The sequence below is a fragment of the Melospiza melodia genome, chromosome 3 (genome assembly GCF_035770615.1).
Source record: "Melospiza melodia melodia isolate bMelMel2 chromosome 3, bMelMel2.pri, whole genome shotgun sequence".
In the NCBI taxonomy this organism is placed as follows: Eukaryota; Metazoa; Chordata; class Aves; order Passeriformes; family Passerellidae; genus Melospiza; species Melospiza melodia.
Genome location: NC_086196.1, coordinates 28,948,381 through 28,974,261, shown reverse-complemented (window position 1 = coordinate 28,974,261; position 25,881 = coordinate 28,948,381). Strand labels below are relative to the sequence as shown.

The 25,881-nt window shown below is 40.9% G+C and overlaps 1 protein-coding gene across 2 annotated transcripts in view; it reads right to left on the bottom strand.

The window, feature by feature from the left end:
* NKAIN2 (sodium/potassium transporting ATPase interacting 2) overlaps positions 1-16,337 on the bottom strand; it is a 511,787-nt gene extending 495,450 nt beyond the window's left edge. For both annotated transcript variants that reach the window (XM_063151102.1, XM_063151103.1), the window contains exon 1: positions 16,232-16,337. In XM_063151102.1, coding sequence (XP_063007172.1) covers positions 16,232-16,285 — 54 coding nt within the window. In that variant the 5' untranslated portion in view covers positions 16,286-16,337. The remainder of the gene's footprint in view (positions 1-16,231) is intronic.
* Positions 16,338-25,881: the final 9,544 nt, after the last annotated feature.

The following is a 25,881-nucleotide window of genomic DNA, read 5'->3' as shown; positions in this document are numbered from 1 at the left end:
CTGCTAAAGACAAATTCACTCATGACACATGCAAGATAAATTCATATCTCTTTCTAATAGACTTCCATTAGTATCAGACTTATCATCCATTCCCCTAAAGTCTTGAGTACCACCCATGCAGTGTGGGAGATTATGATTCCATTCAATTCAACAGGATTCTATTTTAAAAACGCACAGCACACACATTCAGAGCAGTGACTTCATTCAGGCATATTTTCTTAAGCTGCTGTCTCCTTTGTTGCAACACTGAGCTGAAAATGGATATGTAATCCACTGCTTATATGCACCCTCTATTCAACATATTAAGACTCTGCCTGTGCCTAAGCTTCATCTATTTTTCCCCAGAAGCCAAATTTCTCAGCTCAAGTGGTAAACTTATGTGAGTTTTTCTTTGTAAGTCCCCAATTCTATGACACATTCAGTGTCATCATGTATGCATTGCAGTACACCTGCAGTACCTGACACATCACTGCTTAAAACATTATTTCAATGTCAAGTATGACATCTTCCCACATCACTGAGACATACATATTTTTTCCTGTTAGATAAACACATAAGCATACATTTCCTATATATATACTTACATGCATTGAACAAATATTTCAAACTGTTTTGCTTCCTTCAACCTCTTTATGTCATCTGAACCATGAATCCCTAAAAACTGTGGTCCTTTTTGATTTCAGACCAGTATAAAAAGAGGTTAGTCTAGTGGAAAGAAAGCCTTCTGAGAATAAATTCCCCAAATTCAAAAACTAGTTCCATCAGTGATGTTATTTTCTTCCTTTTCTCTTCCCTCTATCTCTTCTCCCCATTCCTTTACCCCCACATCTCATGGAAGCTGTTACTACAGCAGAGACCAGTTCTTATTTTCCTACCTGCACTTCTTGAACTCAATAAGCCTTACTGTAATTTCATTCACTTATTATCAGGGGATTTTCTTTCACTAAAGGTGAATTTCTTTAAGATGTGCAGTATTTGGGGAAAACAGCTCTGCCTCTTTTTCTCCTGTCACGCTGCAACAGAACTGATATTCCCTCACATTGGGAATGGGAATACCTGTGGGAGTAAAGATGATAGTCCAGTGAAATACAAATGAGTGTATTTGGCTACACATTGACTTGTCACCAAATGGACCACTCACTGATTGACTGCAACCAAGAAAATTCATGCAGACTCAGTAACCTATGAAAGAAACAGAAAGAGTGATTCCATCCAGAAATATTTCATGTTTATTAGTAGCTACTAAGTAAGCAATCCTTGCTGTTTATATAGCTTAGCTTATAGCTCATGGCAGCAGCAGAAGGCAAGCTAATATAAAAAATACCAACTAAGAAGTGGCTCCGTGAAACTTTTCTTCCTTCTAAGACATTTCAAGGAAGTAAAACAAGTAGGACTTGAGTAGTGAAAAGATATGAACAGTGACAAAAAGAACATATGAAAAAAAACCCACAGTCACATACTCCATTAGTGCGTGTCAGCTCTTGGAAAGCAGAGACTCAGACACCATTATGAGGAGATGAACTTTATTAGCTCTATTTTACAGTTTTCCTGTTTGCAATTAATTTACATCCATCTTATTGCATGAGTAAACCTCAAGAAACAGTGAATAGCCTCTTTTTTGTGTGTTTTTTTCCTTGATGTATTCTGCAGATCCATAAGGAGATAACATAACTTTAAAACAATCTCATTATGGCAAAGCACGTGCTTGTCAGTGTGTTCATGTTGCCCCTTGTCCTGTCACTGGGCCTGACTCTTTTCAGTGATGCCCAGTGACAGGACAAGGGGCAGCATGAACAAACTGAAGTATATGAAGTTCCACCTGAACATGAAGAAAAACTTCTTTACTTTGAGGCTGTCAGAGCTCTGGAACAGGCAGCCCAGAGAGATTATGAAACCCCGCCTGAATATGATCCTGTGCCAGCTGCTCTAGGTGAGGCTGCTTTAGCAGGAGGGTTGGACTATGCAGATGGAGAGATCATCTCCAGAGATCCCTTCTACCCCAACCATTCTGTGATTCTGTGAAATATAAAAGGGGGTAAAGAGAGGGGGGGGGGGAAGGAAAAAAAAATTATCCATATTTTAAATTATTTTATATTCAGCACCAAGCATACATCAAATGTGCAGGGGAGCAAAAAAGCACAATTATTCTGTGGATTCCAGACACCTACTTTATGACTCAATATTCTATACCAAGCTCATGGAAATACTTGTTCTTTCAGAGTGTGATTTAAAGCACCTAAGTAAAGTTTCTAAATGCTAACAAAGAGTAGTGAATTACCCCCTAGAGACACCTGCCTGCCTCCATCACCCTGAAAGGCAGCCTAGGCATTGGGGTGGGTACCTGGAGGGAATTCCTCTCAGGTGCTTGCATGCATGGGAGAGCATGGCAGCAAATAAAGCAAGCAGCGCAGAAAATGACACAGATCTCTAATAAGGTGCACTAGAAATACTTACTTTAAGATTATACTAGCTGACTAGTGAAAGACTGTGATGACCCACCCTTAAGAGAAAGGGTGCATTGCATTATTCCTGCAAGCATAGGGAGACTGTGTAGATACAAGAAGAAAGGTTTTAGAAAATACCTCTATTTTCTAAACCTGTACCTAAATTTTTCAAGTATGAGTACTCTACTTAGAAGGACTTCACAGACGCATCCTCCTATCTATCATTTTGAAAATGCTTCCCCTTTCCAAGGCCAACTTCCTTACAGTAGCAGCACTCAGCCTGCAGGGTACCCAGTAAAACCACTACAGTGCGAAACATTCTTCTTCAAGAAATTAGTAAGCTAATAATGTCCATGCAAATATTTATTTTCTTACACCACAGGGACATTATCCAAAATACAGAATTTTCTAACATGTTTTAAATCAAAAATAAGGATGGTCTAACATTCCTAAAGCATTAATGTGGAGACAAAGTGTGGAACAAAAATATAGGGTGAAGCTATGTGCAACTATGCACAAGATGTGCCAACCAGAAATATCTTTATAAATTCGTAAACAAATTTTCAGCTCACCATCAGCTCCTGCTGAGACAATTATTGATCAATATTCTGTCAAGTATAACATAATTCTAGAGATTTATTTTCCTTATCCCTCACTTTAACCTAAGACCTGCTGAATTTCAATTGAAGTAAATACACGATCTTTACCTTTTTGACCTTTTAAAAAAATCACTAAGCACATTTTATCTCTATCAAATTTGATGTTCTAAAGAGATTTTGGTGGCTGTGTTTGTATAGTGACCTTATATAAGTCCTAGGATGGCTATGATGTAGAGGTTCCTCATAAATGTAATTTGACACTTTATATGGAAACACTCCTGGAAGATTAATCATTCCTTCGCTCAGCAAGCATGTCTCAGCACACTCCTTAACAAATTTCACATCTTCAAGATAAACGGGATAAAAGTAGGTTACAACACACCGCTAAAGAAGACCAAAGACAATCCAATGCAAGAGTCTCAGGTCTCTGTGCAAGCACAAGCTTTCTCCTTCACCTTCCTGCTGAATTATGTGGGTACAAAATGGACGTCATTCAGTGTGAAATAATTTTACACCGTAAGAATGCAATTTAGTGGCTATCATTGCACTGAAGTATGAAGGGTGCCAGCATGGCTCAGACCCCTGCATGCAACCATTCATAGGTTACATGGAGCACATTGAGTATGTCCATACCACAGGGCACTATCAACACAGGGAGACATCTACGAGAGCAGAAAAAAATTGTCTTAAATTGTGCAGGTGGGCCTAGGGTGCAGAGACTAGAGTCATGCTCTCATGAAATCTGTAGAGGCAAAAAAATGAGGTTGTGAACTCGTTATGAGAGACATACCTTCCAAACTGCCTCAGAGAGGGCTGTTCTGAAGTGCTCCTCTGGTACCTGTTGGTATCACCAGCTTTCACTCTTTAATATATCTCATACAACAACAAAAAAAAAGATAATAAAGTTTTTGAAGTTTACTACTGACACACAGCTTCATGCCTTTCCCTTTGGTCCTGTCGTTGGTCACCACAGGGGAGAGATCAGTGCCTGTTCCTCCTCCTGCCCTCACAAGGAAGCTGCTATGAGGTCTGCCCTCAGTCTCCTCCAGGCTGAACAGACCAAGTGACCTCAGCCGTGTTTCATACGGCCTCACCTCAAGGCCTTTCACCATTTTATGCTCTCCTTTGGATGCTCCCTAATTGATTTATATCCTTCTTATACTCTAGTGCCAAAAATACAATATTCAAGGCGAGGCCACCCCAGTGCAGAGCAGAGTGGGACAATTTGCTCCCTGGACAGGCTGGCGAGGCTGTGCCTGATACACCCCAGGACACACTTGGCCCTCCTGAATGCCAGGGCACTGCTGACTCATGCTCAACCTGCCACTGACCAGGATCCCGGTTCCCTTTCTGTGGGGCTGCTCTTCAGTGTCTCGTTCCCCACCCTGTACAAATATCCAGGGCTGCCGCATCCCAGGTTCAGAATCTGGCACTTGTACTTGTTAAGCTTCATATGGCTGGTGAGTGCCCAGCCCTCTAATTCGTCGAGGTCTCTCTGCAGGGCCTTTGCTTTCAAGGGAGTCAACAGCTTCACCCAATTCAGTATCATTGTGCTCATGCTGAACATCAAAGCAGCAGGAACCTTTAGCATAGCCATTTTCCAGAGAGCTCAAAATGAAAGGTAGCAGTGAACTTACTGTAAGTCTAGGTTTTCTAATTCATATAAAAATGTACTAGCAGTTTGTCAAAAGTCAGCTATTTTTAAATGGCATAAGCATAAAAGGAAATGTCAAATATTACCTGTTCAATCCATTCATCACTGTAGCTTTGTATCTTGTCTGAAATTAGTAAGGAAACTGTCTGGAATAGATGCTGCAGTTTCAAGATGAATAATTTTCACCTTCCAAAAAAAGGGCTTGTGCTCACCAAGAAATCTAATTTGTCAGCCCAAGTAATGCAGAATTTCCAATTTTCTCAAAGTTTGAACAGCAAACAAAAAACAAAAGAGAAACTTGAATGAAGATTGAGGCATGTGTTTACATTCTCTAGGCTAGTCTGGGTTGCCTACCAGGCAGCTCTGAGCCGAGAGAAGCAAGTGCTTACAGATTTGCATATGCAGCACATTACAACAGCTAAAATGCCAAGAGGTGGTTCTTGAGAATATGTTCTTGGGCTTGCCATGGTCAATAAACCTTGCTGTTCACTGCAAATGGTTTCCTCCAGCTGAGTTTACATTAGTTCTTAACAGCATTATGATGGCACTGTGCCATTGCTATGTTCTTTGTTCCAATTCAGTCCATTTCTCAGTAGAAGTGGCAGCAACCAAAGCATCATTACAGGATATGAGTAACTTTGGAAAAACCTACTGGTCACTCCTTTTCTTTTAATCCTAATGTTACCACAAAATGCTTACAAGTTGAAAATATCTCCTGCACACCAAGCTTCCTCGGACTGCTCTTGGGCTGATGGGGTCCTGAATACCTGGCCTTCTAGTGTAGACACTCAGCATGCACTGAAAAACTCAGATGTTGTACATTTTGACAGTGCCTTTCTTACTCACCTTGTTAAAAAGGCCAGCTAATAATTGCTGGAAGTTCAAAACCTCCTTACAGACAATGAACTCTGAACAAGCAACTGAATAGTTGCAGATCTGTAACTATTTCATTCCTGGTTTTCATACCTAAGTTATTTAACTGAAACCACGAGAGCTCCAGCATCCCCTCTTGGTAAAATGAAGAGGAGGGTTTATACTCACAACTTCTGTTATCATCAGTGGTAGTTACATACATGTGCTGGGCAGAGAAGAGCAGTTATCCTCTCATAAGGTGCTAGTCATGACAAATATAATACTGATATGGGACCCACATCATTTTCTTTATAAGCACACTGCAAAGCAAGAATGATGGCAAATGACAGGAAGCAGGAAAAAACCCCAACATTCTCTCATGGTTTTTTTAATTTCAGTTCACAAAGAACAGCACATTTCTGCAGCAAATAGAGCTTACTAAACCAGCTGCCTTTTGTTATTATCCTTATGCCTATCTGCGATATTATACAACAGATACCACTTTATTGGTGTCCATAAATAACTTTTATTATGCATCTGAAACAGCACAGTTTAGCTCATTGCACAACAGACATTTCTTCCAGTCGTTGAAGCCAATAACTTTACTTCTGTACCTGCCACTATGACCCCCACCACTGGGTTACGGCTTTCATTTACAAAAAAAAGAAAGAAAAAACAAAAGAAATTGTACCAGGCAGTAGGCCCTCTAAACAGTCTGAAAGGTTGTCAGGACCAGAAATAGGCATTATCAGGAATATTGCTGAACACTGCATCCAACTCCAATTTGTTGTGAGCTTCCTTCTAGAAGTACCAAATTTACTGCCAGCTCCACACTCAGGAAAGCCCGTCTGATAAAATCCAAGACAGTGAACTCTGTTTTCAGGATACACTGAAGCCCATATCTTATGTTAACACAACCAGTGCCATCATCTGGCTTGTTACCAAGCTGCTGTCACTGTCTGCAACTGCTGCAAGTGTCAAAGAAAATAAAAGCTAACTGGCCTCAAGGGCATGAAATGGGCATGGACAACAACTTAAATGTAAATTAAAAAGAAAAGACAGGGAAAAGGTAAAATCAATTTTGTAACTCGTGACAAAAATTATATCCCAATTCTATACTGTATTTTATTCAGTCAAGCCTCTTACTGTTTTGCATTCCTTTAGCCGCTAATGTTTTAATTTGCTCCAATGCTATTTGCTCTGCCAATTTGAACAGTGATGTAATGACATATGACTCCCTCATATCCAGTGGTACTCACAGCACCTTTGTCACTGGTGGCCCAAGAGCACAATGAACAGTATCTTGAGTTTAATGTATTTGTGGCTTTGTGAAGGCAGCAATGACACACAATGGGTTTTTTTCTCCTTTTGTTTCTGTGCTCTGTAATAGAACACCCTGCCACAAAGACTGTGACCAGAGTATAATAAAAAATGCTAAGCCATTGCCAGTCATGGCAAAAATTTGCAAACTTTACATTTTGTTTAATTATTGAAGAATGGCTTTTCAAAGAGACATGCATTGTTCTAAAGAGGCATCGCAGCATCTATCTTCCTCTCCTCACAAAGGCTTTTTATCTTCAAACAAGAAGAATATACTTGTTGAGGGCCAATTACTAGTCTGTCTATGAAGAAGTTTAAAGGAATTTTTAAGTGGTAAATTGACCCATACTATGAGTCACCTGGAGAAGAAGGACATCATTTCCTCAGACAGTTAAACTTTCTCACACAAATATGAGTCAGTACCTTAGATTCAAGACCCTCTAGCTCTTAATACTACCTTGTTCTTGTACACCAATTTAATTCACTACTGCAGCATCACTCAGAATGACAGTAAATGCTACTCAAGGTGAACAGGGGCAACCCTCTGACCCTTGTTCTAGGCCTCTAGCATGACTTCCATTCATCCAGAAGAAATGTTATGCATCACTGAATTATGTTCTGCTTGAATTCTAAAAAAAGAGTTTGACAGTCTATCTAATCTTCTTTAGTACAAATATATCATCAAAAATAAACAGGCTTAACTGTATAATGAGGTTAATAAAGGTGCATGCAGAAGAGAGGCCTATGCAGTCGATAAAAAGAGGCAGCCACTTCCAGAAGTTGGTTCAGAGCCTATTCATTATATGTTTGAATGAGATAGCATGAGTCTCTCTCCCACTACCTACAAATGGTGCTGCATTTTTTGCCTTCTGAAAGGTGATGTAATGTATAAACATGACAGGCATCACCATTTCAACATACCTCTTAGAAATAATAGAATTAACCTCACATGCTGCTTTCTGTAACAAACTCCACTAATGAGAATTCCTTCATAAGAAAAGAAGAGTCAGGAGAAAACCAGAACTCAATCTGTTATAGTATGAATATAGAATATGACAGACTTTTCTTATTCCCATTCACACAACTGGTAACTTGCCAGTTACACATAACTGGTGACTTTCCACCAGAGATACTGCCTAACATTCCAAATACCAAAAAAAAAGAAAAAGAATACTCCCCACACACACACACTGCCACCTCAAACTCTAATATTAGAAATATAATATTAGAAAGAGCATAGGAAAATATGAGATTCATTTATGTCAAATAAATGGGGGTTTTCACTGTTTTCAGCAATCAGTATAATAATCAGCATTTCCTACGTATGTTACGTCATCACGTAGGCAGCAGAGAAGCAAGTTGTCTGTAAAGATTCACCTTAATCCAAGCATCAGTGAGAGATATTTTCAGGGTATCCAGATACATGTAAACATTTAAGTAGGAATCAGCAGATCTCCAAACTGATAAACATTTCTCATAAGTTATGTATGAATTAAAATCAAGTTTTTATTAAAAATGCATAAGTATGATCTGTGGTGAATAGAACCATTAGCTATGCATGTTTACTCTTTAGTGAACACAGAAATCAGTAATATTTCTTCTAAATGCCATTTCCATCAGAGGGTTATAGAATGATAAAATGCTTAAACGATTCTCAGATGCCATCCAGCTGGTACATGTACAACTGGGGAGAGGACATAAAATAATGAACTGTGAAATGTTTATTTGCCACAGGGGCAAGAAAATGTCATTTCAACTATTGCACCCATTCTACTTTACAAGTCAGGTGGCACTTAACAGTCCCTCACTTCTGTGATAAAACAAATAAATGAAGGCTAATCTGGATGACAATAAACTATCTGATTCTTTAAAGTTATTACATTTTCAGCACACTCTTTTTGATCACACAGTATTTACAATGATCCCTGTCTTCTTCACTCCTGTTGGAAGCTACAGAAAAATCATCCAAACGCCAAAGTGAGCATAAATTGGTTTTATCCATGTGATTTTAGCATCATATTTTAGGGAATCATAAGGGAGGATGTACAAAGGCTGACATTGTTCTAGTGGAAGCAGGCTCCTTAATTTTTCTTCATAGTCAATGAAGACACAAATACTTTTCCAAAACAGCATTGCTCAATCTGTAGATCACAATTGTCCTTAAAATCAAACATTCCTCACCAAAATAACAAGTGAAAATGCAAGAGTAAGGAAAATATAAATAATAAGTACTGTGAATTTCTAACATCATACACTCGGTCTGTGATTTTTCTTTTCTCTCCAACTCCCAAAAAGCCTGCATTAGCTGAAAGACCACTTTACTTAAGGCGCAATTCTAATGGTCACCTTAAGCCAAGAAACAACATTAGGCAATCTGACCTATCCCCTGATGCACTCCCTCTTCTGATTGCAGGGATGCCTAGAGAGATTATTCCGATTTAGTCATATCATCAATAGTCTTGTCCTCATCCAAATTTGAAAATACTCACTATTATTATTCTCTATAAAATGTCATTTGAATTCAGAACCTGACATGAAATCCTGTAAAAATTCAAAATTTCTGACATACCTTTTACAAAAGACCACTGGAATCTGCTGTCTCTTTTGTCATTTTCCACCTGGGATAATCTCTTGAGCTCAGTGGGACAATGGGACCAAAACTGAAGTCTGGAGTGTACTGGGATACACAAATAGCTCGCTGACATCAGCCTCCAGAGCAAACACTGTCTGAATCTCACCAGTCCCTAAGCTCAGGGGAGTCTCTAAAAACATCATGCTAAATGAAACTGGATGTTGACATCTCTGTTATCAAATGCAGCAAAATATTGAGAAGATCTCATATGGATTTAGATGCATTTCTGGAACAACTCATCAAGTACTTGTTTCCACACCTTATCTGCTGCACTTTGCACTGCAGTGTACATTCTCATGGCCCAGCCTGGGACAGTAGTCACTACCATCTTAAAACATTATGTTTTTGTTTTCAACCACAGAACCTGTTCCTTTCTGTTAACTACAAAATGAGATATTTCCCTTCACTGACTACAGCGTGACTAGAAGGAAACTTTGGAGTATTTTTAAAATGCTTACTTAGTGCTTTTTGTAAAGCAACAGAAAAACTCCAAAATTAAAACCATACCACCACTCATTGGTCAAGGTGCTAGCTCAAGTCTCTGTCAATATGAAATTAATTCCTACTGTCACAAGTTTTCCCCATGGCTACACAAAAAGAGTAACTTTGCTAGATATTCTAGGTGCCTATAACCAGGTAGTTCAATCAACTTCTATCTATTTAAACCTTTCCTTCCTACCAAACACTACAGTATCAGAATGTTGAGTCTGCTAACTGAACTCTAAAGGAGCTTCAAAACACAGTGAATCAAAACTTTTATCCAGCTGGTTTTAAATCTTTTACCCCTGTAACTTAACACACTCCACTTTTCTTAAAGTGCATAACCAATTACACATTATTATTCATTTACACTTCTACAAAAAATAACACTGTCCCATTCTCAGCAAATGTCAAGCCACTAAAATTAAATTATATAATGGACTGTTTCCTCAGGCATCCATTTTTTGCACTCATCACCCCTTTTGAGCTCAAGTTATGAGAAACAAAAAGTTTGGTTATGAATCCTAGGTATTTTATCTCAAAACTAGACATTTAAAAAAGTGCTCATTTTTCTACAAAGGTCTCACAAACTTAAAAACATTACTATATGCTTTCTCATGACAAGAGATGTTAGCTCTCTGAATTCATAACCACGTTTCTGGTGTATCTATTTCCAGCAACACCTCAAAATTTACTCCTTCTACTCCTTAGTGTTATACAATAGCTCTCAAACACACATGTGCTGAAAGTCTGCTATTCACAGACTGTTTCCTTTTCATTGCTAGTAGGATCACATGTTTCTGGATACAATGAAACTTTCACTTTCCTATCAAATCTGAAACAAAGCAACTTTAAAGGAGGAAACAAAGCAGGACTTTAAAGAAGGGAGACCTGCAAGTTGTTGACTTAGTCACAATTTTAATAGCAGCACCTAAGTATTACCCAAAAGAACTGAAACCAGTTCTTTCTATTCTTTGCAGATTGATAAAACTACAGATCCACAGGCTTAGTGCAGTAACATCACTTCCCATTCCACGTGAAAAGCCCACGTTTTTCATTTCCCTTTTGCTAGCAGAAAATGTAGGAACATGTACATGTCATCAGAATTTTCCACTGCAGACACTTCTCTCCTAAAGCTGCTATAGAAAACTATTGGCAGTAGTGACAATGAAACACAATCAAAACACACATGCAAAAAGAAAAAACCTCTCCCCCAAACGCATCAATTAAAAGCAAAGTCCCAAAATTTCACTACTGCTTCCCTTTAACAAAAATGAAAAAAAAAGAGACATTCTACATTCACTAGTTATGTATTCTGGTGTGCTATGGCAAAGTACCTGACACCATGCTTGGTGTAAGACCCTATATTAACAAAAAATATGTTCTTGATTGCATAATACTCCAGGATAGCTAATTCTAAAGAATATCCACTGTGATAGCCTTTACTTTGCCCTCAGTGGGAACTGAGCTCTAATCCAGCAAACTTCACTCTCTGAAAGTCCTGAGAATTAAACCTCCAAACTGTTAAAACATGAGGTTTTCTCCAAGCAAAAATATTCATAATATTAAACTGTATTAAATCTTGTAGCTAGATTTGTGATATAGACTAGAGCCTGTCATGATCACCATTCCTGAATGAGCATAAGAATGTTTGCTATTCATATTTTAAAAAGGCAAACCTAAACTTTACAGGGCCGATCTCTAAGGCAGACTTTTCTCCCAAGTATCACACTGTTCTCTTTAGTTACATATGCTGATTTTTAATAATGCAAGCGAGAATTGGAAGAGTACAAGCAACTCTTCAGTCTTATATTAAGTGTGCAATATTGATTATGGACATCTCTTGTGACAACTCTTGTCATAGAAGAAATATGGTAAATACTTCTTTCCATACTAAGATCTATGTAATTCATTTCCTGGGTTCCACCACTCTACCTGCTGCAGCTCAAATATGTATCCCCATGTCCAACACGCAATTAAGTATGTGTTTATGGACACCAGTATCACAGTTAAGTATAGAAATTACCTCAGCTGAAACAGTTTTTGAAACAAAGTATTTTAATTTTCTCTTAATTAGCATTATTCATTTGTGGAAAAGTACAGAACGAGGACATTCTATACAAACCATTTGCATTTTGATAATTTTTTTCATTAGCTCAAAAGAGCTGGCCTCTTAGCAATCCAACCAAAACTGGGTATCTTTTTCATTCTGCTTGGCCAGCATGACAGACTTGGACAGTGGCTCCAGCCAGACCTGGAAGAGGATGAGTTCAGAAAGAGTCACCACGAGCTTGTGTGCACATAGCCCCAAATGTAAAGTGTCAGCAAGAAGAAGGAGAGACTTTACAAGCATCAGATACTGGTGCTTGTGAAAGACAACAGTTTTTAGAGATTCAGATAATGTATTTACATTATAATACATAATTTAGAGCATCTGATGGAGTACCTCACAACCACGAACTGACCCTTTGGGCATATATATATATGTATATGGCTTGTTTAAAATTTTTGTATGGTTTTAATACTTAGTTGGATTGTCTGAACTGCAATATAGCTTACTTTAAAAAGAAAGAGGAAGAAAAGAAAAACGACAGGCAGAACAGGCAAATTTTACAGAAATATTTATATAAATGAGTTCAGTAAATTCAGATGGAAACTGAGAGAAGGGAGAGTAAAAGCTGAATTATCTGTTATCTAATTTGCTTTGTGGGAGTATGGCAATCTTTGTCTGATGGTGAGAAACAATAAGGCAATGATTACTAGGGACTTAAAGTTTCCTCATGAAGTACTGTCCTTTCTCATCACTGCACTTGGGGGGAGACCTTCTAAGTAGAAAGCACGCTGTACTTATTCTTGTCGTGCTCCAAGTTTTCCCAAGCAGCAACAATGGGAAAGAAGAAAGTTTCCAACTGGTTTCTGTGGGGCTCTTGAAAACTTCTAGAAAGCAAAACAATCTTGGCAGTTTCACTTTTGCTGCTCTATTAAAAAGACTAGGCAACAAGACATTAGTGCTACTGATGCAAGCTATTAATAGAAAAGGAAACACCCAAAAATAGAGAGGTTTAAAGGACAAAATGAAATAGTGGCGAAGTCTTTTATTGCAACCAGTACAGTTACCATACAACAAAAATCACCAGAGCTCCTGTGCTGAAGGTTCTCTTCAGAAGGGAAATGAGCAAGAGACCAAAACTAATATCTTTATATATACATGCATATATATATATATATATATATATATATATATATATATATATATATATATATATATGGAGAGAGAGAGAGATAAGAAATTTTGTATATAGAAAGCAATGCCTTGCTCCTAACATGAGCAAAATTAGCTTTTACTTGCTGCTAATTTTTCTCATTGGCTACAAATGCGGAGGAAAATGAGCTGTCAAAGGTTGTTTTCCATAGTACAAATGAGAGTACAAACAGTGAGGTATATGTATGTTAATAAGCAGAGAGCAATGATCAGTATGCCCTTGAGAGCAGAAGCATTCCTTGAGGTTTCTGATAATCTGATGGTATACAGTATGTTGCCTTAACTATGAGCACTTAAAATGCATTTATGAAAATAATTCTGCTTGTGCAGGGTCTCTCAAGCTAATGCAGCTCTACTCCTGCACCAGTATCTGAAACAACCCCCTTTTTTACCCATTTTGACATCTACATCATTTATGTATGTACAATATGCAACAGTTTCTCTAATGAACTGCAGTATTCCACAATACTGTTTATTGTGCAGTGCCTACAAAGACCAATTAGATCACCACACCCTAGCTTTGTAGAGATGGAAGAACATATTTACATTTAAAAAAACAAAGAAACCTTTCTTCTTACCAACTTTTTCCTCAAAATAAAAGTATACTTTCTACTTAAATATGACCATTTTAAAACTGAATCCCAGGTACCAGTAAAACAAAGTCTTCACACTTAAAGCTTTACACTTTTTTTTTTGAAGTGTTGTTATCGGTGTGGAAATGCTTCCCACACCCATCTCCTCAGGCCAGATAACTACTAGATTCTTTATTTTTGATTTGCATCTTCATTAACGTGATAATTCCAGGATGAATCTTGACAGCATTTGCTCCTTTAAGTAGTCTTTACTTAAAAAAGTTCTGACAACCAACTAATCACCCTTGGGCCTACTGAGGAGAGTTAAATCTCCTTGACTTAAAACTCATAACCTATTCCCATCTGATGGTATATGGCAAATGAAGGAATATGACACGTGATTTTAATAAAATGTGTATTTTTTTCCATTCCATCTCCTTTTTCTCATTTAAATGATTGCTCCTGTTTTTAACCTATCTAAATGTCATGACACAGGCCAAGTGTGATTCAGAAGTTTTCACTGCTGTTAGTACATCCTTTTCTTGCCCAATAAAAATTTTCAAGTTGGCTTTCAGTTTAAAATTATCTTTAAAATTTCCTTAAGGTACTCCAGAAAACAGTATTTATTTTAAAAAAATATGTTTATTTGACCCTCTGGTTTTACAATCAGTTGTAGGAAGCTTCATGTAGAAAGTAATGCTACAGTTCTGTTTAGCTTACCTGCTCATCCACCTGCTGATACATTCCTACAGGCATGTCTGTTGATGTTTTTATGAGTTCTGCATGTATTTTTTGTCACCATGAGTTAGCAAATATGCTTTCCTTCACAGACTTTCAAAAAAATAACAATTTAACATCTTAGCACATTCTATAGTCATCATTACCTCCTGGTTGTTAAATGCATTAAAAAAAAAAAAAAAAAAGCTCTGCAAGAGGCACAATTTAAACAAATTTTGTCCCCTTTGGACGAAATAAAGAAAAAAAAAAAGTATGCTTCTTAAATGGATCTGAAGAACTTCAGACATTAATTTTATGTTTCCAAATTGCTGGAAAAGGCTACATTCCTACCATTCCACTCAAGATTCACTCTATTCCTACTATTCAAGATTTCTTTTTAGACAATACACATGAATAAATCATACCTGATAAGATACATCCAGTTACAAAGAATTAAATAACTGAGGTGGGGAACAGCATATAGAAATAAAATGTGTTCCAGAATACAAAATTATTAAGGACTGATGACAACTGATGAAAAGATCACAGGCATTTCGAATTTCTGATCTGCTAACACATCTTTCTTTCTTACGTACTGTTTTACTGATTTGGTTCCTGAAATCTATTATTTTTCTTCTTTTGTAGTTCTCTTAGTACCTGCCTCCAGGAAAGAAATTGGTAACAATGCTGGTTGCTGTTGACACTGACTTACACTTTCTCAGCAAAACTATTCACTAAGAGGTAGAGGGATGGAGTAACATGAAATATTTCATTTCTGCCATAAGGTTAACTGCTTAAAAAAGGTGCTTCCAGCACCTGTTCTGCCAGCACATGAACATTCAACATAATGAGAATAAGAAATGGGGCATATTACATTGATAAGTCTTTATGTCGTTGCATCCAAATCCACAGGAATTCTTACATCATGTATCTGATTCCACGACAATGAAATAACCCATTGTATACATTACAGAAAGGGACATGAGTTTCTTAACTTTAACCCCAGTCTCTTTCAAAGCGCCACAATACAATTGCACAGCCTAACCATCGTGCTAAGCACATCTATTTTTAGGCGGCTTCTTTGTTATTGTATCTCAGTGCCTACTTTTTAAACTCCATCTAGTTTCGCTGGTAGCTGAGCTTACAAGTGCTGCCACATGTCTCCTCCAAAGGTAAATATAAATATATGGCTGAGTTCTGTAGCAACATTATGATACAGTGTTAAAATACACTGGACAACAAGTCTGAAAGAAAACAAACAAAAAAACCCCACATCCGCAGAACAGCTCAGGCGTGACAACTTCACACAGAAACACACCTGTATGGCAAACTGTGTGCAAGCTGCGCACCACCCCGACACGCGTCTCAGCCTTACACGGGGCCAGTCAAAGGCAGCCAGGTACCAACTTGACTCAACGCTTGGGAGAACTGCCCGAGTTTATTAACTCCGCCGTGCGCCCACCGCAGAGTCCCCGCCAAACTACCTGTAACACGGCCCCAATTTCCCACCCCGCCGCCCCGCTCACATCACCACGCCGGCCCTCCCGGCCCCTCCTCGCCCAAAGCGCGGGCGCTGCCTTCGCACCCTGCCCCTCCCCGAGCCCCCACTCCGGGCAGCGGGGGAGCCGCCCCGCCGCCCCCTCCTTCCCTCCCGCCTTCCTCCCCCCCTCCTCCGCGGGCCGCCCCCGCCGCCACTCACCAGCTGCGCGCCGCACACGGCCACCAGCGTGCACCGGCCGCTGCAATAGCCCATGGCTCCCGGCACCCCGCGCCGCCGTCCCGCGCCGCGCCCACTCAGGCGGCGGGAGAGCACCGCCCGGCCGCCGCCCGGCTCCCGCCTGCCGCCGGCGCTCCCCAGCCCGGGACCCGCATGGGGGCGCGCCCGCCGCCCGCCCGCCCTCAGCCGCGGCCGCAGCGCCCGCCGCCTCGGCGGTCGCGGGCAGCGGGGCCGGCCGCCCCCGCGGAGGGCGGCAGCGCCGGGGGGAGGGCGGCGGCAGGTGCCTGCAGGAGCAGCCGCGCTCTGCCGCGCAGCCCCAGAGGCATCTGGGCTTCAAAGTTTGCCCCCTCAACTCCGCTCGCAAACCATCCGGGCTCGCAGCCGTCTGCGGCGGGGGGGAGGCGGGGGGAGGAGGGGAGAAGGGAGGGAGGGACGGACGGACGGACGGGGAGGCGAGGCAGGCGGTGGCGCTAAGCTCGGTTCACGCTCGCAGAGCGGCTTCCCCCCTGCCCACGGCATAGCTGCTCCCCCGCCCGCCTTCCTCCTCCTTCTCCTCCTCCTCCTCCCGGTAGGGCTCAGGCAGCCCCAGCTGTGGGAACCCCTCTCCCGGGGGCTCCCCCGCGGGAGGGCGCGGAGAGGCGGCGCAGCGGCGGGGGGCGCCTCCGCTTGGTCTGCGCGGGCGCGGCGAGCGCGGCTGCACCTTCCTGGGCGCCTTTGTCTCGGCGGGACCCCTCTCCGCGCCCACCCTGCGCGGAGCTCCCCCGCACCGCACGGCGCCCTCCGCAGCCCCGCCGCCGCACAGGCACAGCCCCTCCGGCACGGCACGGCCCGGGCCGGCCCGCGGTCAGGGCAGGGCAGCGGAGCGGATCGGGGCCCGGCCGCGGGCGCCGAGCGGTGCTAGCGCGGCCGCAGCCCCGCGGTGGGGCGCGCTGCTGCCGCCTGGCGGGCCGCGGGCGGCGGTGCAGGGGAAGCCGCCCCAGCCGCGCTCCCGCCGCTGCTGCCGGCACCCGGGAGAGCTCCCCGGGAGCGCCGGGAACACGGCGGGAACACCTGCCGCCGCAGCCGTGTCACTCCCGCCCTGAGCCGAGCTCACAGGCGGAGGCTGATCTAAAGAGTCTGACCTGCAACACTGGGAGAGGTCCGAGACAGAGGCTAGGAGTGTGAGGGCAGGAAAAGGAGGACAAGACTGGTCCTATTTAGAAAAAAAATATTAATTGCTGTCAGGGAACTGGTTCTGCCCACCATAATGATGACGAACCTTTGCACTTAGTGACTTGATCCAGCATTCCTCCACTGTTAAAAGCATTCAGAATACATTGTGTTGGTGGTAAAGTATGTGTCAAGATCTGCTGTGTCAATCAGCCTCCAAAGGTTGTTAATTGCTGTGTCATCACCAACCACCTTGACATTGCATTTGGACCAGGTCACTCTTACTGCCCTGCCCATAAACAGAAGTAGTTTTATCCGGGATGCCAACAATTATGAACTGGAGGAATGTGAGCACATGTGGATATTTGTTTGCAGCACAAATGCCCTGTAAAACTGGAAGCTCTCTGGGAGCTTATAACCCCATGTAGTTTGCTCTCACTCTATAAGCAAGTTTGTCAAAATCATTGGCAAATTGTCAGATGAGCAGTTATGACTCCTAAAATTCTTATAATGTATTGGGCACTTCACAGGGAAGCAAAACATGCACAAAAGTGACAGTGTTTGTCCTCTGCTCCAAAGGTACATTCTTTTGATTGTCAGCCTGTATGCTGTCAGACACAGTATGGACCAGTCAGATCTCTGGGCACCAAACACAGTGAACATAATCACTTGAGGATCTAAGGAGGCAACTACTAGTGATAGCCATAGCTGAGGACAAATAAAGCTGTGGAACAGCTGAGGCTTAGGAAGCAGAGCTGTCCAGCAAGTGGCAGAGAATAGTTCAGGTACCTCTGAACTCCAAGTCTTTCTTGACTTCTTCAGCCTATCATGCTTACATTTACAGGATCACAGAATGGGTAGAGTTGGAAGGGACTACAGTGGGTCATCTGGTTCAACTTCCCTGCTCAAACAGGGTCATCCTATAGCACATGGCAGTGGCAAGAACAGTGTATCTCATTATCTGAGACTGGGAGCTGGGAAGCTAACAGAAAGGGCAGTTTGTACTCTTTTGGACCCTTGTGAGGAAGCAAAAAGTTCTCCCTCTGTGACCATAACTGATCTGGTTGTTCATTACAGTGGGAGGTTTCCTAAGGAAAACATGGGCAGTAGTGGAAGAGTCCAAAATTACAATCTCCATGGACTCTCTTAACAGCTTCCCAAAGCTCCCTGCTCCTTTTTCTTCTCAACACCTTCTCCTATACCTTTCCACTGTAAAAAGATTCTCAACTTGTTTGCCTTCTCCTAAGTATGCTTAAAGTAAATGTCTCTGTTTCTGTGCTGTTATCCACTTACCCCTGGTGTGTGGCTTATCTGTCCACACAAACTTCCTTTCTCCATGTCACTTTTATCTGTTTAATCTCTTTTATCAAGAGGACTTGAAGTGAGCCACAGGATTGAGCTCTCATTGGGTCAAATGCTCAGGTCAGGGCCTTTTTGAGTCCAGTCTAAGCCTGATCTAGGGGCCCTGCAGCTTCAGCATGCAGCAAAATCAGCTGTGTACACACAGCAATACTGGTTTTTTCGGTTCCTAGTTAGACTTAACAAAAGGCCTGTTATGTGTGCTCAGTGAGTAATTTCCAAATGTTCATAACTTTGTCAAAACAAAACCAATTTTCTTCAAAGGCAGGCTGTGCAGTGCTCTTCACTGAAGGTTATTCCATGCAAAACATTAACTTGCAGGTTACAGTGCTTTCACCAGTTGATTTGTAATCATAAAGAGGTAAAAAACAAACCAAAAAAACCCCTCAAACCAAACAAAACAGAAAAGCCAGATAAAAATAGGTTTCCCTGTTTCCCTCCAGTCTTCTCAATCAAGTGTAATTTTATTCCTATTTCTATAACTCATTTCTGGGAGGAGATCAGTTCCAAAATCTGTGACTGTCACTATTGACTGGAAACCGGAGGCTACAGATTCATTTTACACTTCCAGTTATAGGAGCTCATTGCCAGTGCCTGTACACCCAGGATGTGTGTACAGGTGTTCCTCTCTCTTTGGAGACAAGAGGGGAACACACTTTTTGGCAGCATAATGGTGAAATGCTCACTCCCCTTGAGTGCCTTCCCTGTGATTTAACAGGACTTACGAACTGATTTTAAGCCTAACCCCAGCCTGCTCCTTCCCTGAGCCTGGGGGAGCACCTGGGCAAAGGGGCAGCCCAAGGAGGGCTGCAGCTGCCAGCCTGCTGCCTCAAACCAGCAGCCACAGAGGAGAACAAGGACCTGGGAGAGCAAGCCACAGGCCAAACAGAGCAGCAGGAAGGGCCACTTATGGCTTATGGACTGTAGCTTCTGTATCCCTTTCCTTTAATAAGCTGTTCATGTGAAATCTGTTTAGCCAGCAGTGTGGGTTCAGTGGCACATCATCCCAAGCGTTCCAGCCATGTAGGAGCTTGCTGCCACCAGCACCACCTCCCCAGGCTGTCCCAGGTGCCAGAAAATCAGCATGGGCTCTTACCTGCTGCATTCATTCGTTACCTACTGCCTCCATTCTTGTATCAAACCAGTCTGAAAATGCTTTGTAGTTGATGATATTGTCATCAATAGTAAAGGGAAAATATTGTTTCAATTCAACCAACACCTTGTTAACAGAGCAGACGTTGCTGTGTGACGTGCATGTTGACTTTCTGGGGAAAGAATCAATTATGGGGGAAAAAATAAGTGATTAAAACATAATACAAAATTATTGCAGGCTTAAGCACACTGCAATAAAAATTCTATTCAAACCTCTAAGACTGTAGCAGTATTAAACGTTTTTTTTTAACATCATCTCTACCATAAAGATTGAGTGTCAAGTACTTTTTTTACCTCCTGCAGGATTTCAAGACTTGATTGCCCAAATGACAGTTTACTTATTTTACTGTCACATACTTTTGTGAAATGCCATAACAAGTTGATTACAGGTTTCACATTTTGCATAGTGACAAAATCATCTGTCATATAATAGTCTGATGCCTGAAAAACCATTTAACTAAGAAGCAGTTGCTACTGAAAATAATGATATTTGAAACATTAAGTGGGTTTAAATGTGTACATTTTCTAAGTAAGCCTTTGTTTTAACTGAATGAGAAGAGCAGTGTTATCCCTTTCAGGCATGAATTTAAGACTTGTAAAAGTCACCAGACAACAACTAGCTAGAGGGTGAGATAAATTAGGAGGGACATCATTTCATGAATGAAATGAAAAATAGAAATTGAAAGCCTAGTGATACATCATAGCTTCTACAAAGATGAGAAAGTCCCTGGCTCCTGTTTCCAAAACCTGTTATTCCTACCAACCTGTGCTGGAGATCTGAGGCCATGTCATGCACTCTGGCTACTGGAAACAGAAACAGTCTCCCTTTCCCTTATGGTGAGAAATATTGGGTCTCTGGACCTGGTGTGAAGAAAATAATAAGATTTTACTTTCTTATTCAACAATATGCATACCTTAGATGAGATATAAGTAACAACAGTAATAAGGATAATCCATTCATTTAATGTATTCAATTTCTTGACTGATTCTAAGTGACTAGATTTTGGAAATAATGTGGTGTGTCATTTCTACTTAGCAATATTAACCAGTAAGGGAATTCTCTGGGCATTTTATTTCTGGTAATGAGTGGATGGAGTAATGGTAGTAGCAATCTCCCTTCTCATATGCAGGCAAAGGACAAGCCAGTTTTCAAAATGAGAAGGGAATGGGATGGGGAAGCTCAGCAAGCTGTTAGATTGAAGAAGAGAATGATGTGTCCCTGGCACTCTGTCATATACTGACTTTGGAGACAATGCAGCCATCACATACCTGCCATTGTAAAGGCTGGTAGAAAATCACAGTGAATTATACATGAGGATGAATGCTGAACCTCTCTGGAGGGGTGCTGCACCCAGGTGCTGAGCTGACCTCCTGCAGTGGGCTGCAGCACAGGGTGCGGCCGGGGATCAGCAGAGGAGTGTCCAAGGGTGTGTGACCTTCCTGGGCCACCAACTGCAGCGCGCCACAAGTGGCAAAAACCCTGCTCTGGGGCCACAGATCTGAGGCAGACAAGTGCTGTCACTGCATCCTTACTGCTGAGTTTGTTTTCCACCCAGGCTGGAGAGACATTAAGGATGCAACAGCTTTGGCATTTTTCAAACTGTTCCACCTTCTGTGGGGAGAAAGGGAAAAATAGGAATCGGAGGGGAGGAGGAATTCGTTGCCATGTTGTCTTGCTTTACAAAGGAGCATGGTTAAGAAAATTGTCAACCTGAAGGCTTATCATTGCCCTCTGTGGACACAGTTTGTACAATGCTTTTCTTAACTAACACTGTAATTTTCTGTGCACTTATTAGTCTTTCTGGGGAAAAAAAAAAAAAAAGGGTCTAATTATGCTATCACTGCTTTATTTTTAGTCAATGTTTTCTCACTTGTGGACATTAAAGCATTGTATAGGTAATTTAATATTATTGATCCTGCATTTCAGTAGATCTGCGTACAGAGATTTGAAGCACTTCATATGTTAGGTACTTTGGACATCCACACAGTAGATTTTTCTTATCTGTCTCCTATAAACTTGTGTAACCTTTAGCAAGTCAATTAAACATTCTACTTCTTATATACCTCATCTGGAAAATAAATGTGTTCTCATTTTGCCTAGGGCAAGGTAACACAAGGGAGAAATCATTTTCGTAGCATTGAAATTTCTTCTCACATTTAAAATTGGCCAATGAGGAGGTCAGATTTTTCTTTGTGACCATTGTTTTTACTGTTTGTTTCCCTTGTCACATGAAATGATGGATGCATATCCATTAAAACTATATTTTTAAGCATTCTGCTATTAATATTATTGAACATTGCTTTTTTCCTTAAGTCTGTCAAATCTAATTTTCATTTATCAAATTTGTATTTAATGTGATCTATTTAAAAATATTTTAACATATTTTAATTCTTAAATAAACAGGCTCTGTTTTCAGCAAATATTTTGATTGCTAGTGAAACTACAATCCTGACATTTGACAAACAGAAGGATGCTTTCTTCTGTGACAGAAGTGTGACTATGGTCTTCAAAATGGAGAAAGGGGTAAAATTATGGCTTGTATTCAAGGAGGAGATTTTACGGGCAAATAGAAGAAGTGGAATGAACCGTCGTACTGCCAGTCTCCGAAGCTCTGAGCAGTTGGAAGAGCTCTGGTAGCGCCCAGCTGCAGCTGAACCTTGATATTCTTTGTGAACTGAAACCCGTCAAGAGAGGGCACTGCGTTCATGCACACACGGCGCCCGCCGCCGGCCGCTCCTGCGGATTGCTGTGGATGCGCAGATTCCCGCTCGCCCCGCTCCCGCCAGCCCTGCCGTTCCTTCCCTTCCCTTCCCTTCCCTTCCCTTCCCTTCCCTTCCCTTCCCTTCCCTTCCCTTCCCTTCCCTTCCCTTCCCTTCCCTTCCCTTCCCTTCCCTTCCCTTCCCTTCCCTTCCCTTCCCTTCCCTTCCCTTCCCTTCCCTTCCCTTCCCTTCCCTTCCCTTCCCTTCCCTTCCCCAGCCCTGGTCGCCGAGGCACGGAGGAATCCGCAGTGTGGATACCACGGTACAAGAGGCAGCCGTGCCTAACGCGGTCTCCCTTTGGCACACCGGGAATCAATCAATGGGCTTCGTGAAGTGTGAACTGCAAGAAGGAAAAGGCAAAGGAGCGCAGCCGGTCTAATGATCTCTTCTGAACTCTGATCTTGTGAGTTACAAGGCCACCCATGACCTTAGGAAAACAACCCTGTTGTTTTCCTAAGGTCATGGGTGGCCTTGTAACTCACAGGACACATCAGAGAGAAGAATAACCCGAGTTATGTTTGTTTGTAACATTTAAATGTCTTTCTGGACATTTCTAGGTGAAATGGAATGCCTTTATTTATCCAGACTGGCCTTCTGCAACAGCTGATAGGACTTCCTTGGGCTGATTTCTGTTTGAACTAAATTTGGGAAATACTGTTCGATACATTATTTAGAATTTTCTAAAAACAAGGACCACATAAAGCATTCTGTAATAAATCCTAGAGGCCCAGTAGAAGAAATAATATCAAAAAATTACATTTTATCTCTAGTCTAAAACTTAATTTTAAAGAACTGATTGTTACTCAACTTCTAACAGTAACACTGAAAAGTTCCCTTTAGAAATCAAAAATGTTGTTTTCTTCTCTCTCTCAACTTGTCTTCACTCTTGCCATTTTAATATATAATCTTCTTTATGATAAGATAAAGACCTTGGACTCCCTGTGCGTTATACTACCAGGTAGATTTTTCAGTCCTTCAATCACTCTCACAGATTTATTTTTTTAAATCCTCCCTAACAGTTCAATATCTCCTGGAAATTTGGACCGTGGAAGTAAACACAGTATGTTATTCAGGAATGCAACATTTTCAAATGCAAAAAGCCTCATATCAGATTTGCTTTCATCATCCTCACAAAATGTCCTGTCCATCTTGTTCATCTCCTATGCCCTCTAGAGCTCCTTCTCTGGTTCTGTTTCCTGAGATAGGCTTCTCCATGGATTCCCTCTGAATTGCCCTGTGTTTTCCTGGCTACAGGACTTTGCAATATTCCCTGCTCAGATAAATGTTTCTTTATGTTCAGCTTGCCAAGTTACCCAAGTTACATAAAACAACCAGTCCTCTTCACAGCATGCCACTGAAACTATCTTTTCATCTTCAAACTATGTTGATAGCAATTTCCTTTGTTTTTCCTTTTCTGTAGAAAAATTTTAAATGGCAGATAGTACAAGGTGCTATTGACATGTTCAGAAGTTGTTTTCCATTTAAAGTTCCTCATTTGAGATGTATCATTAGCTACATTTTTTGCTAACTTAATAACTTATGCTAACTTGCTTAACTTATGCTCTATGCTGAATTTTCACCCTTCTAGTTTTCCTCATTAAATGGTCATCAATATGAGCTGAAAAAATCTAAAGTTTTTGAACCAAATGGTTACCATCATCATCCAAACTTGTAATCTCATCAATAAAAGCCATCAAGTTGGCTTGATAAGGTCTGTGTTCCATAAACTCATGTGGATCAGCATTAATTATTATTATTAATGATCATCATTCATTATCCACCTTTAATTCTTTATTAATTGAGTCTATATCAGCTGTTATATCAGTCTTATATAGTTTTTCCTCTAATCAATGTTAGACTGGCAGGTCTTCTCATTTACCCCTTAAAATATTGGCCCAACATTAGTTTTTTTCCTCCTTTTCACTGGGGCTTTTTGATGCTCCAGTTCTTACTGAAAATAAACATTAATGGTTCAGAGAATTTATTTACCAGATTTTTCTAAAACTTCTCAATGAAAATTACTTGGATCTTTTTATGTGGAAATGTGTGCTGTTATTAACTACCTTTTGATTTTCTGGAGTGACCCCTGGAATGGAAAGTACTTCAGCTTTACCTTATGATAAAATTTCTACTTTCTCCCCTCCTAAACAGAGAATGGGGCTATGCACTGAGCACACATGGTTTGTCTGCATTATTATTCTTTATTCTGTATTTCCCATCTGCTAGTGCAAAACCAATATTGTTCTTCTCTTTTATTTGCTTTTAATATCCTTTTTAAAAAGCCAAATAGTCTCTCTTCTTATTGACCTTAGCAGCCATGGCAGGTCTTATTGCCTTTTCAATTTTGTAATTGATTAATCGTGATTTACTTGAATCTGGTGAGGTCCGTTATTAAATGATTGTGTATTTTTTTACTTTTGTATCCTTTATCTATTTCCTCTGGTTCCTACTTCTATGTAGGCTCATTATGTCGTGTTAGTATTTCCCTCCCCTTCCATTTAATTTGGTTCTTAATTGCTATCAATTCATTGAAATCAACCTATTAAAAGGATTACTGCAGACTGGGTTTTGTTTTCTGTGCAAACAGCAAATCTAAGAATTTTTACTAATGTAACCATGATTTTTACCTAGTAGTGTGTTGGATTTTTTTACCTATGACTTTGAATTCTACAAGAATGTTAACATTAGCATCAGAATTTCTTCAGCATCTGTCACTTAGGCTGAAGTTCGTGTGATTACAGAGGCATTTAGTTCTCCTTCACTGTAGACAGGTGCTCACCTGAGCCCGGGGCTTCCTACTGTGATATGGTAACTTCCAGCCAATCCCAGCTGGTACTTTGCACTTTGCCAGTTAAATATTCACCCCCAAACTTCCAATATTTTTCACTTCTACACTGTCAGCACTTAGTAAGAGCCATTTTTGACATGAAGTGTCTTTTTGCACTCTTTCTCCCAACTTCTTTCCTAAATAGGTTACAGCCAGGGATTTCAGTATTCCAGTCATGCAGATTACCCAATCAAGTCTCAGTAATGCCAACGAGGAAAAATTCATGCTCATAAATGAGCCATTTCAGCTCTTGTTTACTAAAAAGGCTCCTAGCTTTGCAATATAGGCAATTAAAGTTTTTTTCTTCCTCATATCCTTTGGATTTTTGATTAATTTTGTCCTAAGTGTTTTCATTTTTTGCTAAATTTGATGGTTCTCTGCCCCT